Source organism: Anabrus simplex, chromosome 1 (genome assembly GCF_040414725.1).
Source record: "Anabrus simplex isolate iqAnaSimp1 chromosome 1, ASM4041472v1, whole genome shotgun sequence".
NCBI classification, from domain to species: domain Eukaryota; kingdom Metazoa; phylum Arthropoda; class Insecta; order Orthoptera; family Tettigoniidae; genus Anabrus; species Anabrus simplex.
Genome location: NC_090265.1, coordinates 40,856,118 through 40,876,583, shown reverse-complemented (window position 1 = coordinate 40,876,583; position 20,466 = coordinate 40,856,118). Strand labels below are relative to the sequence as shown.

At 37.6% G+C, this 20,466-nt stretch overlaps 1 protein-coding gene across 3 annotated transcripts in view; it reads right to left on the bottom strand.

Annotated features, from left to right (window-relative positions):
- The window catches only part of LOC136883899 (PHD finger protein 14), a 319,931-nt gene that overhangs the window by 130,875 nt on the left and 168,590 nt on the right, over positions 1 to 20,466 (bottom strand). For all 3 annotated transcript variants that reach the window (XM_067156007.2, XM_067156006.2, XM_067156008.2), the window contains exons 9-10: positions 14,646 to 14,817; positions 13,316 to 13,448 (exon numbers count right to left, since the gene is read on the bottom strand). In XM_067156007.2, coding sequence (XP_067012108.2) covers positions 13,316 to 13,448; positions 14,646 to 14,817 — 305 coding nt within the window. The remainder of the gene's footprint in view (positions 1 to 13,315; positions 13,449 to 14,645; positions 14,818 to 20,466) is intronic.

Here is a 20,466-nt window from a genome sequence, read left to right as displayed (position 1 = left end):
CATATCCAGTGATCTTTCTACTATTCTTCTTTCTAAACCAAGTGTTACCCACAATCATCCCATTTCTCACCCAAAAATCAATCATCTTATCTCCCTTGCTGTTTCTTTCTCCATATCCAAACGGACCAATCACTTTTTGTTTACGTATTCTGTCATTTCCAACCTGAGCATTGAAGTGTCGCATGACTATAACTTCCACATTGGTGGTTACTTCCTCGAGTGTCTCCAAGAATTCCTCTATATTTTCCTCACTGTTTCCAGTTTGGGGTGCATAAACTTCGATGACATTTTTCACTCCTCCTTCCATCCTCAGTCGTACTCTAATTATTCTATCACTAACATAGTCTACCCTATCCACATTTTCATCCAGGATTTTGTTAACAATCACTCCTACGCCATTCTCTGCCTCACCTCCTCCACTCCAGTGTAGGGTGTGCCCTCTACTCATCATCTTTACTCCCTCTAACCTCCACTTGACCTCACTCAGTCCCATCACTGCAAAATTCTCTTTCTCCATAATGTACAAAATGTACGAAAGTTAAAAGGTAAAGATACAAGCATATCTAAAAATAATAAACTATATGTCTTCAATAAAAATGAACAATCTATAATAATTTATTCAAATGCTTTGTCTTTGCATTCCATTGAACCAAAAATGGTAACATGTAACAAATACAGTAGAGACAATACGCGACACTCTGCGAGATATCGAGGGACAGTGATTAAAGCTCTGTCTAGCGGAGTGACTTGAGAGTTACTGATTCTGTCATAAAAGCAAATGTATTTATTTGTGAAATTTTTGGGGTTATTTATGCATTTACACTAAGTTGACATAAGTAAATAGTAGAGTGTGTCATTCCTTTATATCTCCTGTCAATATGAATGGAAAGATATGTGCTGCGTTTGGCTGCAATAACTATGAAGTGCAGAAGGATTCGCGGTCTTCTTCCGTATCCCTTGTGACAAGAAAATGCAAGTAAATACTGTGTCTGCATATATATTCTTCCAGTTACAAAGATATTTTTATAGAAGGCCTAGTTCCTAAACTTCTGACCTGCGCGACCCATATTTTAACTGGCTTAAAATATAATAAGCTTATCTTATTGTATTAGTGTAGCAGTTAACCTTCAATACCGATGTGCTGTTGTAGGTGTGATCTGTGGGTTTTGATTTAACTCAGGAAAATGCATATGCATACGTGGCCGGTTGTGTTCCAAGTTACCCCATTTGGAATGCCGTAATGCGTAGTCAAGCACTGAAGAAAATATGGGCGATTTAAGAAATGTGATGATGATGATGCAAATTTGCTTTACCCCAATGTAATGGCAAGTATTGCTTATAGGGAAATTTTGAATGTTTTTGCAGCTAAATTTATAGATTTTCTTTCTGTTAGTAAGCTTTAAGTTAAAAGTAAAATTGTCCAGCTCTTAAATGTCAATTCATTGAATCATGTGTGTAAGGAATGTGCCAATATTTTTATTGACAAGTGTATTAATGTGATGTACAATGCTTTTCAATGCGAAAAAAAAAGACAAATCTAGCCGTGAAAGTCTAGGCAGGTATGGTAAGGCTAAAAAAGTAAATCCATAAATGAAAGATCAAGCCCTTTCACAGCAGTCCATTTCACATCTTGATTATATGTCTAATTACAGTCTTTAAACAATAACCTGTTAAATAATTCTTCATTCAGGTATCCAGAATTGCTTTAGCAACTATGAAGTTAATATTTTAGCAACACTTTCTTTCTCGACGTAAAATTTATTTATCCATTTCCGTATATACATTTCCATTGATATTTGAATTTAGCGCAAATTTTCAGGTCACGCCACTAGGAGCGCCACTTGCGAACTGTCTCTACTGTATTTGCATGTAATCAAAATTCTTCACTTGTAGAATTGTAATTGAATAAACTGTTATGTTTTGCAGAATCAATGAGTTACTAGTAAAACTGTGAAAGACTAATCGATGTACAGTCTTAGTTTTGTTCCTACTGTTTTCAGTAAAGTACATTCTATTGATGAATAAACCAATTTTTAAAGACTTGAAGGTCTTGTTTGTAGTATTAGACTTGTTTATTGTACCGTTACACTATCCCAAAAGTGAAGTTTCCGTCCAATCGGAGTAAACGTGATTATCCTTGACGAAGTTAAGCAGATTGAATGATGTCATACTAATGTCATTGAAGTCCAGATTAACACCGTACCGAAATAGACATAATCGTGGTGGCGGTGCAAAAAAGACAAAAACATGAGTTAAATTGTTGAGAGGATCCAACAGTGAAATAAATGACAAAATGATTGGCAATCGTAGCGAACAGACATATTCAAGATGAGAGGCGAAGTTATTTAAAAAAAAAAAAAATGAAAAAGAAAAGATTTGAAGCAGAAAATCATATTTATTATTATAATCCACCGATTGTCATTAAAAACTGTACAACACAAACAATATGTCATATCTGATGAAGAAAGGGCAGCCAGGTCAGCCAGATTGAAGAGGTTTTGGGAAAGGAAAAAGATGATGCAAGGTAAATCTTCAGTTAATTCTTAGTTAACATAAATGTATTTGGGTTTGATTTAAGTGCTCCAATGTGGACATAAACTATGTAAATAAATAAATAAATAAATAAATAAATAAATAAATAAATAAATAAATAAATAAATAAATAAATCCACCGATTTAATGTAAAAGAAATCGAAAGAAGAACATAGAAATGCGTAGTTTCTTTCCAATTGCAAAAAAAAAGGACTGAAGGCCGATTTAACTAGAATAACCAAGGAAGAAAAAGATAACAACAACACGTTAATCTCGCTAAGGCTTATAAAACAAATACATTTAATATAAATTATCTGAATATTGCCAGCATATTGAAGGTCTAATAATAGTAAATTAGAGACGAGAACAAGCACTTACAAATACTTAATCGGTGCTTGCTTGATGATGCTTGTTGTTTAAAGTGGCCTAACATCGAAGGTCATCGGCCCCACTTAATTAGAAGGAGTTGAGTACAAAGTTGAGATGTATCAGCTCATGTCAATTGTATTTTCCAATTGCATGAACGAGATTGTCAAGATGGAATCTCTCTAAGAAGATGGGGAATGGACTACCTGAGATGGACTAAGCCGAACCACGATGATTCAATACTACAGATGACAGCATAGCCAGATGCCAACCACGAGGGTCACTCAGAGATGAAGGGGCTGTACCAAACCTAGACCAGCCCAGAAGCAGCAGAGATAAGCTTTCTTGTGTTAAATTATGTAGTTTGATAGACAATATTTGTGTAGACCATATGTATTCAGTGCATAGTTGATGTGTCGTATGGATCATCAAAATAAGCCATGATACGTAGATTCTCGTGAGTGATTTCTGTATAAAGCAATGTATACGGAGTTAGATAGCCTTCTACATGTATAAGCAAATTCCAGCTAAACAAGGAATAACAATATTAGATCCAAGTAACATTGTGCCATAGCTGAAGACAATGTTCCTACAAAAAAAATATTTAGAGATTATATATAGATTCCAAGTAGCAAGTTAAGATGAATGTAGGTTATATATATTCAGAGTAGAGATGTAGGTGATACGTTGTTGTTTATGGAAATAGGTTATGAGATATGCATACATTACCAAGCAAGAGGAAGGTTATGAGGATGACACTGATCCAATATTGAAAAGAGGTATGAAGGAAACCATTTATGCATCAAGAAAGGTTACTGTTATTAAGAATTGCAGATATTTCAAGAAATATGAGTTGAAATAAATGATTTAAGAAGACAATGAATTGTTATGTGAAGGAAATGAAAGATGGAGTAAATGAAAAGATATTATACGACAGGATGACAGAATAAATAGAGTGCTCAGGGGCAACATATTTAATCTTATGTGAGATAGGAATAGATCACAGTCATCTGAAAGCATATCTCGATGAGAACAGATAACTAGTATACTTGGGTGTATTAAAATAGAACTTGGCATCCGGGAGATAGTGGGTTCGAACCCCACTGTCGGCAGCCCTGAAGTTGGTTTTCCTAGGTTTCCCATTTTCACACCAGGCAAATGCTGGGGCTGTACCTTAATTAAGGTCAAGGCCGCTTCCTTCCCATTCCTAGGCCTTTCCTGTCCCATCGTCGCCATAAAACCTATCTGTGTCGGTGCGACGTAAAGCAAAGAAAAAAAATACAAAAAAAAAAAAAAAAAGAAACTTGTGGTAAATAGCTACATTCATTTAATTAGCCCATGGCACAAATCAATGTTATAAAGAGGATAACTGCTGCATTGCTATTGCATGTTAAAACATAATTGGGTTGATATTATACCATCTTCAAACCTGAGTTTTTCCGAATATCAGCTGTTTCATGCGAGACTTTATTATGCTAATTAGATTCATTTAAGGTTACATATGACAGTCAGATGTTATAATCGTTATTTTATTTTACAAGAATTATGATTTTAAGATTTAATTGTGAATGATAGTGTTATAGTAGTTTGTCAGCATATTTTGGGCTGAAACCAAACAAGAAACTTAACTAATCTTCGTATTTAGTTATACTTTACTCACCTTAGTTTAGTTAGTGATACTTTAGTTGCTTTAGTTATACTTTAGGTTGTAAAGATTTCATATGTTTAAATTTTATGTAAAATATACATTGTATATACATGAAGTGGTTAAGTGTAAGAAAGGGCCGGGAGCCCTAACTTCGCCACAATAAAGACGCTTTAATAATAATAATAATAATAATAATAATAATAGTAGTATGCTTGTGACAGGGAAGAAAAGAACATGAGATAATGTAATATTTAAAATTACCAAGCAATATTTCAATGAATTGTGACTGTAACATGTAAAAGCATTTTAAATAACAAGGTATATTAACTTGACAAAGTGTTAATGTCACTCTATCTACGTTTTCCCAAGAAGAAACTGCAAATTGTAACTAAGTAACATAAATGAGAAAGTTTATTTAGCCTATTTAATTGAAGACTACAGAAAATGACAGTTAAGATGTGATCATCACCAAATGAATATAATGGACTAGAAGTTTGTTTATCAACCAATTTACTTTTTGAATTTTTAAGACTTACCTATGATATACTTATTCACTTCCTAAATTTTATTTCCTTTTCTTATCAATGGTAATAAGTTAAAAGTTAAATGGAGGTTTCATTTAAAGATTTTTCAGGAGAATAAGATACTTTAGATATGAGTTCTCGAGCATGAGTATTGGTCCATAGGTACGTCGGATGGAGACGTCCATCGAACTTACTGTCACACAGAAAATGTAAGATTACGGCGTATCGATTCTTTTCGGATCCCACATTAAACAACAAGATACCTAAACACCCTGAGAACCTGGCTGGGATTCTTTTACGAACACCGACCTGGACGCAGGAAGGACGTATTATACAGGGGAAACTTTTCTCATATTACGCTGTTGAAAGTTGGATTGCCGGGCCTGGTTATTTATTATTATTTATTACAATTTGTTTTATGTCGCACCGACACAGACAGGTCTTATGGCGACGATGGGACAGGAAGGCCTGAGAGTGGGAAGGACGCGGCCATGGCCTTAATTAAGGTACAGCCCCAGCATTTGCCTGGTGTGAAAATGGAAAACCACGGAAAACCATTTTCAGGGCTGCGGACAATGGGGTTCGAGCCCACTATCTCCCGGATGCAAGCTCACAGCTGCGCATCTCTAACCACATGGCCAACTCGCCCAGTTGGGCTTGGTTATGAGAAGATCTTGTGTAATAATGGTAGTCTAGAACAAAAAGAAAATGTATGGGGAAATAAGTTGCCTGTGTGTGAAAAGGAATAATAAGGCTATGAAGCACATCTGAGCACTTATTTCCTTGCCGGTCAATTCTTGCCTTGGCTTAACATTGTGTGACCTTGTATTGTACTGAGTGTTGTTATTTTCCAGGAGTAGTGGGCAAGTAGGGGAAGGTGTGAGGGGTCAAGGGGAATGCAAAGAAGGAGAAGGAATGGGGTGAGCTTGTGTACTTTCTGGAGTAGTTTCTTGGAAAAATGTATTACTCATTTCTTCAAAAAGGATGTTAAGGTTTTCTGGTATTTCATTTAAGTTACAATTAGGATTCATTCTTTGATTTATATTGATAAAAATGTTTTCATAAATAGTTAGCAAAGTACCTTTACTAGACAACAGAGAGATCTATTGCAAAGAATGAATGGTTTAAGTCTGACATGAGAACACATTGCTGAAAATCTATTATATATTTTAGCATTTATATGCTCCTAGTATCGAATAAGGAAATTATGCCCCGTTAGGCCTGTATACCTAGCTTGACACTGTGAACAACTTAATTTGTAAAATCTGGACTTCATGAACTCATTATCATCACTGTGAATACTACGATGATTGTAAAAAAAATATTGGAATTATTGTCAACTATATACTATTTTGAAATGTTTTTTTTTTCTGATGATGTTTGTGATTTGATAAGTCTTTTATTTCTTCTTTCTTTTTTGAATTCCTGAGTAAGTTGGAAGTTGAAGTGTTTTAATTTCGTTAACTCTTTTGAAACTATATATATATCAGCTATGGTATAAATTACATTTCCTTTTAAACATTTTCATCTGATCATGGAATATTGAAGGCTCTGTGGATTAACCTTTAAAGTGCCATCACGATCCTCCTAACTCCCGCTAAAATTGCCGGGAGCACGACTGCGCTTTTCTCATTAGTGCCTGACTAATTACCAAGTACTGTTTCGTTGATGGGCGGAAAAACTGGTTGTTGTAGGATAATAAAGGCACAGAATTTTCATTATTGCACACAGATTGTCACTACGTTTGCTTGTTCAGGTTTTATGAGTGCTTGAACTTGGTGTATGTTTTATGAAGTGTCGCTGAGTAGCTAGTGAAAACGGTAGCAACGCATGATGCTGACGGAGATGTGTTCGCGAACGATGATGACTTAGTGGAGTATTTGAACACTTCACCCTTTAATGGGAGTTATTCTGAGAATAATGACTCAGACAGTGCCAGTGGTGAGGTTATGGCAGGAACCACGCAAGTAAGTGCTGCAAATATATCTGAGAGCTTGGAGGATTTCGAACTTAGTGATGGAGCAAATGATGGTCCTGAGAATGAGGATAATGATTATGATGACGGTGATAGCAGTGATGTTCCCCAAGAATCTGTGTTTCGGGAGGTTTTCTAGGAAGTGATACTCATTATCACCCTGCACATGTCTACTTGGAAAATCCAGGTTCAAAGCATGTCCTGCCTTGCAACGCGAAACCTATTTTGTATTTTTATCTTTTCTTTACTTGGGCTCTGTGGCAGCTAATGGTGACAGAAACTAAAGGATATGTTACTCAATTCTTGAGGTCAGCACAACAATTGAAGCTGAATTCCCGCGTAAAGCAGTGGCGGCCTGTTACTCTAAAGGAAATGAAAGGTTTTATCGCTGTATTGTTAGGGATGGAAATTACATGCAGACTGACAATATCTTCATACTGGAACACTAATTCCCGAGTTTCCAAAGATGTTCTCAAGGAACAGATTCCAGCTAATACTGAAATTCTTCCACCTAATGAATAATGATTCACTGTTTCCACCAGGCCATGAGAAATATGACCCATGTGCTTGCTTCAGTCCTCTTGTGGATCACACTAACAATTTGTTCAGACACCTTTACACTCACTGCCAACACCTTAGCACAGACGAGTCACTTGTTGGAACAAAATGTCATTCCTCTTTGTTGCAGTATCTTTCACACAAATAACATCAAAAATGGAGGATAAAATTCTGGATGCTGTGCGACGCAACATTACATTATTGTTTGGGTTTCTTCTGCTACCGTGGAGCAAAGAACAATGTCGATAGGAAAAATATACAGAAACATGGACTAGCATTTCTTGTTGTGACTAAATTACTGGCGATAAGCAACTACCTAATGAAGGGCTATCATGTGGTAACGGACAATTTCTTTACTACGATAATCTGGCCCAGCATTTCTTTTCTAAGGGCACATACTTCACAGGTACACTCCGGCGAAACAGGAAGGATATCCCTTCAGAACTGAAAGGTAACTTTGCTATTGGTGAGGCTAAGTACTTTAGAAAGGACGAAGTCCTGCTAGCTGGCTACCGGGAGAAAAAATCTAAAAATCATCCAGTTTTGCTCTTGTCTACACATTCCATTGCCGAAAGCAAAACTACCACCAAACCAAGAAAGAACATACCTCTTAAGGAGGTAACGAAACCAACAATTATACACCAGTACAATGAATTTATGGGTGTGTGTTCATGGTTCGGATATGATGCTATACACTTACCTAGATGAGCGCTGGACACTCAAGTTTTGGAAGGAGGTTGTCTTTTCAGTTCATAGAATGCAGCTGGTAGAAATTCACAATTCAATGCGGTGCCCACGAAGTTGACCTTACGCTACAACATGTGGTGCGTGGTAACATTTTTTTTTTTTCTTTGCTAGTTGCTTTACGTCGCACCGACACAGATAGGTCTTATGGCGACGATGGGACAGGAAAGGGCTAGGAGTGGGAAGGAAGCGGCCATGGCCTTAATTAAGGTACAGCCCCAGCATTTGCTGGTGTGAAAATGGGAAACCATGGAAAACCATTTTCAGGGCTGCCGACAGTGGGGTTCGAACCTACTATCTCCCGAATACTGGCCGCACTTAAGCGACTGCAGCTATTGAGCTCGGTGCGTGGTAACAATTAAAATGGGTCTATAATAATTACTTACTGGTACTTACTTCTTCCTGTTTACTTTAATATACAGTAATGATATTCTATTGTATAATAACATTTTAATGAGCAAATAAGGTTTAATATAATGACTCAACCTTGAAATATTTGTACAAAATGGCTGAAGATGCTCGACACAATGAGCAAAACATGTCCCATTTAATGTTTGTATTGTGGTAAATGTCCTTTAAGGACAATAAACATTTGTATGCACTGAAAAACGTGGCTATAAAAAACAAGAAATTGTAACTATTACTGTACCAATTGCCGTTACGATACTTTGTACATTACAGTACAAGAAGAAGCTGCATTTATTTCTACCTGCAGAACGGTTGAGGCTAGCTGTTGTAAAAAAAAAAAACTAACTCACAAACCCCCGCCCCAAGGCCGCATTCGTAGCCAGTCAGTCACACTCAGCCATCCCTCTCACTCTTCTGTCTTTGTCAATATGCTTATCACTACCAGTCTGGCAGAGCTGATCACATGAACTGGGAGTGTTTCCCTTTCCAGACAGTCAAGTGATCACCGAGCTCAATAGCTGCAAGCGCTTAAGTGCGGCCAGTATCCAGTATTTGGGAGGTACTGGGTTCGAACCCCACTGTCGGCAATCCTGAAGATAGTTTTCCGTGGTTTCCCATTTTCACACCCCAGGCAAATACTGGGACTGTACCTCAATTAAGGCCATGGCCGCTTCCTTCCCACTCCTAGCCCCTTCCTATCCCATCCCATTGTTGACATAAGACCTATCTGTGTCGGCGCAATATAAAGCCAATTGTAAAAAAAAAAGTCAAGTGATCATGGTTGATATGTTGCAATGTCGACAAGTACCAGTATTCTGTCTTCACTTTTCATTCTTGATTCTCATTTAAGTTTTCTTGTGTAGGTCGATTTTTAAGTTGTGGAGAAACGTGGAAGTTATACGGCTTGGTTTAAACTCAAAGTGATAAAGTATGCTGAAGAACATAGTAACATAGTTGCCAGTCGAGAATTCAGTGTAAATGAGTTTAATGTTTGCTACTGGCATAAACAGAAAGCTGCGCTAGAAACCACCAACCGAACACGTACGGAATTCAGAGGGCCAAAAACTGGTAAGTTTCCTGAACTGGAAGAAGAGTTGCTTCATTACATTACAGTTGTGAAATAATGGCTTTAGTATCGCACAAGATGCTACATTTCAAAGTGTGCAAACTAGTGATTAAGGGAGGAATTAGCTGTTCAGATCTGAAAGTGAGTCGGGGTTGGATCCGTAGATGACATAAAAGGGACTGTGTCTACGAAGGTGAACATCTCTCTGCCAGAGAATGCCAAACGATTTCAGCGACAAAATCATAGATTTTCATTGCCACGTGATAGCAATGTAGAAGAAAAACAATTACCTCTTATCTCAAATTGGCAATGCAGATCTAACTCCAATAAACTTCGACATGCCATGCAAAACCATCAACAAGAAGGGAGAATCTAGCGTGCTTGTTCGTACAACAGGGTGTGAAAATAGCGTTGCACTGTCATGCTAGCAATAACTGCAGACGGAAGAAAATTGCCAACGTACATATTTTCAAAAGAAAAAAGTGCCTAAAGCGAAGTTTCCCAAAGGCATTCATGAACGGTTTCAAGAGAAAGGATGGTTGGATACAGTTCTTGTCCAGGACTGGGTCCGTACGGCGTGGGGAGCACGACCAGGGACACTGCTTCGACGCCCAGCAATGCTAGTGTGGGACAGTTTCTGTGGACACTTGGTGGAAGACAAACTGATCTCGTAATTCCTGATGAACTGACACATTGTCTACAGCCCATAGATGTTTCCGTCAACAAGCCCTTCAGGGACAACGTACGTAAATTGTACGCTGAATGGATGGCAGGAGGGGAGCATGAGCTGACGCCAGCAGGCAAAATAAAGAGGCCGTCAGTTGAACTCGAACTCGTGTGATTGGGTTATGCGGGCATGGGTTATGGTGTCATGACAGATGTTACTGTGAAGAGTTTCTTTAAGACGGGCATCGTAAATGCGTTGGAAAGAAGTCAGGATGATGCAGTATGGGATGGTGAACAGAATGATACATGCGAGAATAGCTCGGAGACTGAAGGCAGTGACAATGAATAGGGTAAATATGCCAGTTGTCTTGTTTCAATAGCCTAATGCAAATTTTACATTTTTTTTTCTTTTCAGGAATATGATCTTTAGCACACAAATACCTGCATATATCATGCACTGAAAATGTTCACACTTATTTTTTGTCAAAAAACCGTGAGTTACATGCGAACAAATACGGTAATCCTGTAGTTTGCTATATAAAAAGTACCACATTCTACACTGCACTGAATTTTTAAAATTCAAATTGAATCACTAAATAACAATTTTTGTTGGTTAGTAAGCGATAATAATACAAAAGTCCGCCTGGTGGCCATGATAGTTAAGGCGCTGAAGTCTAAACGGTCTGACGCCGAGGTTAGCCGGTTCGAGTCCCGTTGGTTGAAAAAATTTTCACCATCAGAATGTTGGCCGGCAGGGTAGGAGAGGTGGTGGTATACAATTTCTAATCGCTAGATTACGTGCCAAAAGCCTGCATTAAATTCCAAACCTCTCTGCAGTACTCATATGGAGTGAGGGCATATGACGCTGTTGATAGTGATTCATCTGTCGGATGGAGACGTTAAGCCTTGAGCAGACCCCTTGGTGCTATTCGACAGGAGTAGGCTATGTGAAGGCACCGGGTTTCACCCTCTCCCTACTATCATATATCACGTCATTCCTTTTATCTCATTAACTCCCTTGATGATGTTGACGTCGAGAAGGGCATCCGGTCATAAAAACCTGCCACGACAGATTCATCTCACCTCACACCCGACCCCATAGGGAAACGGGACAAGAAATGGACAAACAGTAAGCGATAATGCGAAACAAGAATTAAAGGAACTGCAGTAAAGCATCAAATGACCAAGTGCCATTATCTCAGATTACGATAATATATTTTAAATATCACTAATGTTGATATGTTAACAAGAAAATTATCTTCATTTTGGTACATAATACTTTACATTTCTCATGAAAGATAGATTAATACAAAGGATTTTGCATTTGTGTAAATACGAAACAGAACAATTTCAATATACCTTGTAACACTACAAACATACCTTTAAAAAAATACATTATTATCATTATTTATTTATTTAATTTACATATTTTACGCCCACGTTGAAGCACTTAAATCAATACATTTGAGTTAATTTCTTCTTTTTCATCTCCCAGAACTTTCTCATCCTCTCCAACCTGGAAGCCCTTTGTGTGTCTGATACAGTATATTGTTTTCGTTCAACTGTTTTTAGTTTGAGACTTATCCTTTTGTTCTTCAAAATCCTCTTCTCTTTTCTGTCTTTGATTTGTTGCCGAGTTATACCCAATTCTTCCAAATCATCCTGAACTTCTTTGAACCAATTATTAATTTCATTTTTCAAAAAGTAATCAAATAGTTGTTTCAATATCCTGGTGTCTGGTAATCTTGACATGTGACAGAAAAAGGAAATTCTTCTTTTACGCATTGTAGATATTATTGATTCACATTCACAATAGACAATGTTGTTAGGCAACAATCTCCACTGTCCATCAACTTGGTGTTTTTTTATTAATAATTGTTCTAAGAATTCTTCTATCAGTTTTCTGTAATTTGTCTGTTGTAGATTTTACATTTAATTTGAATAACGTTTCACTAGCATACGTTACCTCTGAGTTAACTATGGATTTATAGTGTTTCAGCTTAGCGTTTATCAAAAGAGATTTTTTTTAAATAGGTTGGCCAGGTAAGTCATCATGCTTGTTTAAATTTGGTTGTTCTGTGTTCTATTGCTTCTTTTTCCATTTGTGTTTCATATTATTATTTCCCCAAGATATTTGAATTTCTGAACAATTTTAATCTCTTTATTACTGTTCAGTTGAATAACTGGTAAATCTACTTTAAAAGTTGGCATCATTTCTGTTTTATCAAATGAAATTTGTAATTCCATTTTATTTGCTATAATTTCTAGTTGTTATTATTATTATTATTATTATTATTATTATTATTATTATTATTATTATTATATATTGTTATATATTATTATATATTGTTATATATTTAATTTTTGCACTTGGTCAAGTGATGCACAACACCATCCAATTATAGATAGATAAACCACCTTACTTCTGGAGGGCAAAATTACTTGGGAGGTTGTAAATTGGATGGTGTTATACCTTATCTGACTTTATTTCACACAAGTTTGTTCCTTTCCTATACTTATACATTATACACTGCCCCAAGGGTTACACATTCTTCTGATCCCTCCATCGACTTCTCTTTCCATGTAATGTTACTAAAACCCTCTGTTCTTCAGCAGTGATCCTACTAGTTCCTTATTCCAGATTGCCTATCAACTAATACATATCTTAGAAGCTAATTTTTTCATTTTACCTGACAGAAATATAAAGATGGCAGAACAAACTATTTGTTTTCACACAACAGTGTCCTAAAAGAATCTATATATTCATTTAAAATAAAGAGAATAATTCTAGACTAGCACTGAAATCAAGAGTGTTGATTTCAACTAACCTGATCATATTTTTGACGAAGCCTTTGCTGCTCATCTTGAAGTTCTGTATTCACATCGAGCAGCTCTTCTAACCGCCGCTTCATGGATGTTAAACGCACATTGCGATCTAGGTAATAGCCAATAAATTCCACACTGCAAAGAGAAAGCATATGAAGGAATAATAAAGGTCATCCATATACAACAAGCTCGAATAAGCCATATTTATCACAGCTATATCTTGTGCCTAGTGATGGACAAATGAAAAGAAACATATATGATAGAGCAATGGAAGGACGAGACAAGGGAAAACACGAAAAACACAAAAGGACACTTTCCATATCTTCAAACAAGATGGGTTCTCCCCTCATCAATCCCAGTTCTTCTCACCCCGAGGAGTTCATTTTTGCTTCTCAGTTTTATCAGGAGGGTGGATTTTCACACTGACTGAGGGGCCGTCCTTCAGTCTTCATAAATGAATTATAGGATAAGAAGAAAGCTGGATAAGTACAAAAGGGAAGTGACATAAGATAAACCAAGAGAAGAAATAGGCTCTCTTCTATTTCAAGACAGCAGTATGTGAAGATGACCTCTTGTGTTTTCATGTTTGTCCTTGTTTCTTTTTCCTGCTGCTCCTTCTTTCCACACAGACCTGTCATAGTTTATCCAATTATATTGTAACAATGAAAGCTGAGAGTAACGGGGCTCGGCGGAAATCAATGTTGGTGAGTGGCAATAATGCCAGCGCGGTGACAACAATATGTGTAGGGTTAGCAGCAAGGAAAACAATACCACTGATGAATTGTTGACGTATATGATAAGAAAGCTCCTACAAGAATCTAGAAGTTTATATTAACAATGGAGCAGTTTTAAAGACCCTGATAACTTGCCATGTTATGTTCCCTTCCATATTTCTACCTTTACTGATTTATCACTTGTTTGTTTCTTTCCAATACCAACAATTAATTAAAGAGGCCTAAACTGATAAACACAGCTCGATCTCACCACATATTTACAATTGACTTTATGTCGCACCGACACAGAGAAATCTTATGGCGACAATGGGAGAGGAAAGGGCTAGGAACGGGAAGGAAGCGGCTGTGGCCTTAATTAAGGTATAGACCCAGCATTTGCCTGGTTTGAAGATGGGAAACCAAGGAAAACCATCTTCAGGGCTGCCGACAGCAGGGTTTGAACCCACTATCTCCAGAATGCAAGCTCACAACCGCACACCCCTAACTGCACGGGCAACTCTACGAAATTGTTGTATTCTGCTTGATCTATGGTCTAAAGAGAATAAGGAACACAAACAAAGAAGAGACCTACCATCACATACAATAACATATTACTAACCTGAATGCGGGTGGAATATGCCACTTCTTGCGTACATCTACCAAAGAGGCAACCTGTGCTTCCTGAACCTCCAGGGCCTGGGTATCAATACCCATGAGTTCTGCTTTCCGTAGTAGTTTACGACAGGCAGATGCACTTGTTGTTAACAGTCGAGGCATTTTCTGAGTAGGCACTGTGACATAAGACAAAGTTTATGTATCAAATAAAGTATCACTGCAAGGTACAAGAGCATAGGGAAGGGTTTCAGTGTACTAAAAAAAACAAAAATATGAAGTCATAATGAAAAGAGATACGAAAACTTATCATTTCAACAATACCTGAATTTAGAAAGGCTCTGACAATGTCTGAATTAAGAAAGACTTTGATCTTCTTTAACAAGTTGTAACAAGTTTATTTTTAGGTTGTTACTCCTTTGGTATATCACTAATTTGATTGTGGTATGCACTGATTTGAAATTTGCGTCCCTTATTAGTTATCCTTCTATTTAATATGTCATGAGGCATTCTTTGGGATAGTTCACATTTTTAGTTTCTTTATTTCTCCCGTGTCTTATCCGCCACTCTATGTACGTTATTTAAGCATATGTTATTTAAAAGCCAGTCTTATCTTCAGAGGCCAACAGCACATCGTTAGCATATGGTAGAGTTCAAGGTACAATTTCTGTAGAATTCTTATAACAGTATCCATGACAGGAGAGTAGATCCCTGATGGACCCCCATGGAACAGGAAAATCTCCTGATAATCTAGCAGTTGATTGTATCTAACTCTTCGGATCATAGTAGAACAGATTAGCTATGATAATAGATCTGAAATGTATCCCATACAAAGTTCTATCTGCTATTTAAACAGCTGTGACAAGTATTTGAATCTATGTATTTAAAGGGAAGATTGTTCAATCATCAATCTAGTGTCTTACAGTGTGAAAAAAGCTCATTCCATTCTTGTAATTTTAACTGTACAAATATTTTGGTGTACACCTTTCTATATTCAATTTTAATGATAAAAACCCTTGTACATATGTAAAGTAATTCAGTTCAAGCACATACATTTAAAAAGAGTATTGTTAATAATTTTAAGAACTGTAATACTCTATGTCCAATGCCTTTGTCTTACTTTCTAGGCTGATGATGGCATACCATATTGCCAAAAACAGTCCCAAATAAAATGAATGTGCAATGACTTTATCAATGACTATGCACGCAAGTAAACTATCACTCTCGTCTAACCGATGACAACAAACATATTTTGTTGCTTGTCTGGTGTAAATTGGATAAGAAAAGTTTTTTGGTTTTGGTACAAGCAAACCATTGAAAAACTTGAACCTTTTGTACACAAACTTTGTCTTATATCCCCCCACCAGATCATATGAACATGTTAAGAATACTAAATTTGTGAATAAATACTCAGGAAAGATAGCTAGTAGGAGCAAAATATATATTAGTCCAGGAAACAGATGGAGAGCAGCAACTTCCCATGTAAGACCGTGTGGATAGAGTACACATAAAAGAAAAACATGGGTCCAAAATTTTCGGCTGCAGTTTTCTTCAATGGAAGATAGAATAATATGGTCATATTTGGCACATAGACATTGAGTGACGTGATGGGGGTGGGGACAGACTGACAAGAGAATGGCGGGGGAAGAAAAAGAGCAGTTATCTAAAGTTAAGGTCAGGTGCTTCCCTCGACCTGAGCACCAGTTGACGTCCATCTTCGGAATCTCTAAGGGTGAGAGGGTGGGAAGTTGGGGGTAAGGACTTCAACTATGGTCTGATTGTGTCTGGTGTGAATGGGGACAAGAAGATCTATGTTAGATGTTTTGCAGGTACTGTGGTGGCTGCATATACGTTTAGCTAGTGTGTTGCTAGTTAAGCCAACGTGAGATTGCACTGGAGCTGGTAGATGATGCTGGATGAAGTATAGTCATAGCAACCTTGTATGGGGTAATATTTATTGGTGATGCTGCTGGTAAAAGTGGTGCTAGGTGTATGTAAACGGCAGGCCTTACAATGGCTGTGTTCACAGGAGAAAGAACCAGAAAAGGGATGGAAGCTGATACGGTTCATAGTGAGTGAGAATGTTTATTAGGTTTTAGGTGGGTGCCCGAAAGTGACTGTGGGACTTTCTGGAAGAAAATCCCAGATGTAAGGTGAGGATGAGACAAGACAGAATGCTTGTATTAAAATGGGAGAGATTTTGTGTAGACCACGATGACACGTAGTTATGAAGGGTACGAGGTTAGGTTGCTTAGGGAGCTTGTATCTTCTAATGACAAAGACTGCAGCCAAAAATTTTGGACCAAAGTTTCTCTTTTATGTGTACTCTAACTATGTGGTCTTACACGGCAAGTCATTGCTCTCCATCTGTTCTCTAGACTTATATAAATTAATGAACAATGTTTTAACTTTTAAAACCGGGTATATTTAAGAAGAGTACACCCAAAAAACCAGCCTGTTTACCTGGTGTTTGTGGCATATTTTGCATATCTTTCATAAATCCATAACATAAGGTTACAATAACAATATATAGTTTTCTATGTATTTATTAAAAAACAGTAATATAAATTGAGTCGAAACAGAAAAGAGATAGTTTCAGATATCACAAATTTCTTTGCAATGTTAAGAAAAAATGACCTCTTTTCTCAGGAAATGTAAAAAAAAAAAAAAAAAAAAAAAAAAATATGGAGCCCCCTAAGATATTCTAAATAAATAAGCTATTTTTAAAAATGTTTTAGATTTATTCCACCAATGAAATACGAAGGTTGATCAAATATAAACAGGATATTTGTTCCCGAACATCAACGGTTGGTAGGAATAGCCCTGCGCTTCTGCTATGCTTAGGCAGGACCGCTAGGAGTCAGGAGAGCGTGCTGTTAGACACAATGTCAGAGGAACAGGTGCACCCTTCCACTGCGCAATGCAGAATTATAAAATTTCTTGCCTGTGAAGGAGTTACAGCGGTGGAAATTTGCCAGAGATTGACCGCACAGTTCGGTGATCAAACATTGTCAAGAATGCGTATGTCTGCCTGGCATTAAGAGTTCAAAGAAGAATGAGAATGTGTGTAAAATCAGCAACACGATTACCGTCCTCGGATCAGCATTACAGAAGAAAACATTTGTGCGGTTAAAGATCGACGATCGACGGGCAACAGGATCAGAAATTGCAGAACAAGTCGGAATCAGTTATGGGAGCTATCAAGCTATCATCACAAACGACCTACAGTTCTGTAAAGTGTGTTCCAGATGAGTCCCTCGCCTTTTGACCGAAAATCAGAAGTTGAGATGTTTGAAGTCTGTCAGAGGCTTACAGCAAGGTTTGTGGAAGAAGGTGCTGCATTTTTGAGTCGGATCGTCACCTGCGACGAAACGTGGGTACACCATAACACTCCCGAATCCAAAGAAGCCAGTAAGGAGTGGCGGAGAAAAGGGAAGGGAGCACCAGTGAAAGCCAAGACTCGACTGTCAGCTGGCAAAGTCCTTGCAACCATTTTTTTTGATCGGCGAAGCATTTTGCAGATTGATTTTTTTGCATGAGTAACACACAATCAATGCTGCTTACTATTGTGAGCTGTTGAACTAGGCGAGGGTTGCATATCGCCGCAAAAGATGAGACCAACCGATTCAACAGGTCAGCCTCCTCCATGACAAAGCGTGGCCCCATACTGCAGTTCTGTCTCCAAGCTCCAGGAAATGCTCTGGACTACACTTGGCCCGGACTTATTGTCCTGTGATTTCCATTTGTTCGGACCGCTTAAAGAAGCTCTAGGAAGGCAACTACCGTATTTACGCGAATAATCCCTGCCACCGAATAATCCCCACACCCTAACTTTAGGTAGGCTAATTTTGAAAAAAAGAAATGCCAACTTTGATGCAAAAAACTGCATCCCAATTTTGTGCCTCAAATTTTTTAAAAAATGTGCAGGTATTATTCGCGTAAATACGGGTTAAAAATCGAATAATTGAAAAAGAGGTTCAACCTATTCAATACATAAGAGAAAGAAATGTAATTAGAAATGGGACCGGTTTTGACCCTAGTCCAGGTCATCGTCAGCCGTTCAAAACATAAAAAACATGAAAAACAATGCATATGAAAAAGAAAAAGATTAAGTGAACTCTGGATCGATATAAGATGAAATATAAATTGATAATGGGGGTAGAAATTGTGAGTCACTTAAAAGAAAACAGTACGTAATATTATGAATGGTAGTACGGCACACGCAATGATAGGTAAAGTCTCACAATGTTTATAAATAGTGGAGAACGGTCAAATGGGTCAGTTTTTACACACCGTCAGATACAAAGTCACAACACTATCGAACAACATATGAAGATCCATAAATATGCTGAAGTCGAAGACGAATAGATTTATAGAAGCAAACTGCCAGCTCCCAGTGATCAGCGCGGCACACTCAAGGTCATGCGCTGTGGTCTCGAACGCCAAAGTAGAATGGAGAATATCCTGAAGATCCAGTATTTGCTTCGGTTGCAGGAAGTTAAGTACGTATATATAGAAATATACAACGCAATTCAGTATAATTGAATGAGTAATTGTGCTCCTGCTTGTTTTTTCAAGTCAACTGTTTTCCAAGAATACCGTATTTGCTTGCATGTAACTAGCACTTTTTTGACCAAAATTAAGTGTGAACATTTTCGGTGCATGATATATGCAGGGATTTGTGTGCAAACGATCATCATCAACAACGTGCCACTCCAGTCACCCGGGTGTGGTTAACAAGCCTCCTCCACCCCTTTCCGTCCTTCCACTTTTCCTCATCGATTACTTCTGCCACATCCAATCCAGCTTCTCCAATGTCCTTCGAAATCTGATCCGTCGCCCAACTTCTTCTTGGTCTTCCAACTGGCCTCCTTCCCTTAACTTCTCTTTTCAATTCCCTTCTTGCTACCTGCTCCTTTCACATTCTTTTTTACATGTCCGAACCATCTCAGTTTTGCTTTCTGTATCTGCTGTACTAACAGTTCTATATTTAGCTTCACCCTGTGGGTGGGGGCGGTAGAATAACACCCACAGTTAAAAGAGGCCCCAGGGGCTCTGAACTTTGGAGCATGGGTTGGCGACCACGGGGCCCTCAGCTGAGTGCTGGCATTGCTTCCACTTACTTGTATCAGGCTATTCACCTTCATCTATCCTATCCGACCTCACTTGGTCAACTCTTGTTCTTTTAAAAATCCCGATGCTATTAGATCGGAATAATAGGGAATAATTCATTTTCATGCCCTCTGTAGCCATTATCTTCCTACGGCAGATACCTTCATTTTTCGAAGTGTCGGATCCCTTCCATTTTTTCTCTCTGATTAGTGTTATAAAGGAGGATGGTTGTCTTACTTCCTCTTAAAACAATAATCACCACCACCACCACTATATTTATTTTCAATTCTATCTCTTCTTGTCTTTTTAATCGATGATCTTAAAAAATCATTTCTACTGCTTGGATCTTACTATCTTGTCTCTTATTAGTTACCAGCGTTTCTAGTCCGTATGTTACAATCGGTAAGAATACTGTTTATATAATGTTAATTTTGTTCTCTTGGGTACTTTGTCATCCCATGAAAGCTCTCTGACTTGATGATAAAATGTTGTTCCTTTACTTAGTCTGTTATTAATTTCAGGGTTGATTTCATTACTTCCATTTATAATGCTACCTAGATATGTAAACTGTTCTACATTCTCTAACCATTTTCCGTCTATGTTCACTTGGCTTTTCTTTTTCCTTTTTCCATAGTGCATGACTAGTTTTCTTTTTACTAATTACCATTCCAAACTCCTTCAGATTTTCATTCCAAACGTCCAGTCTCCTTTGTACT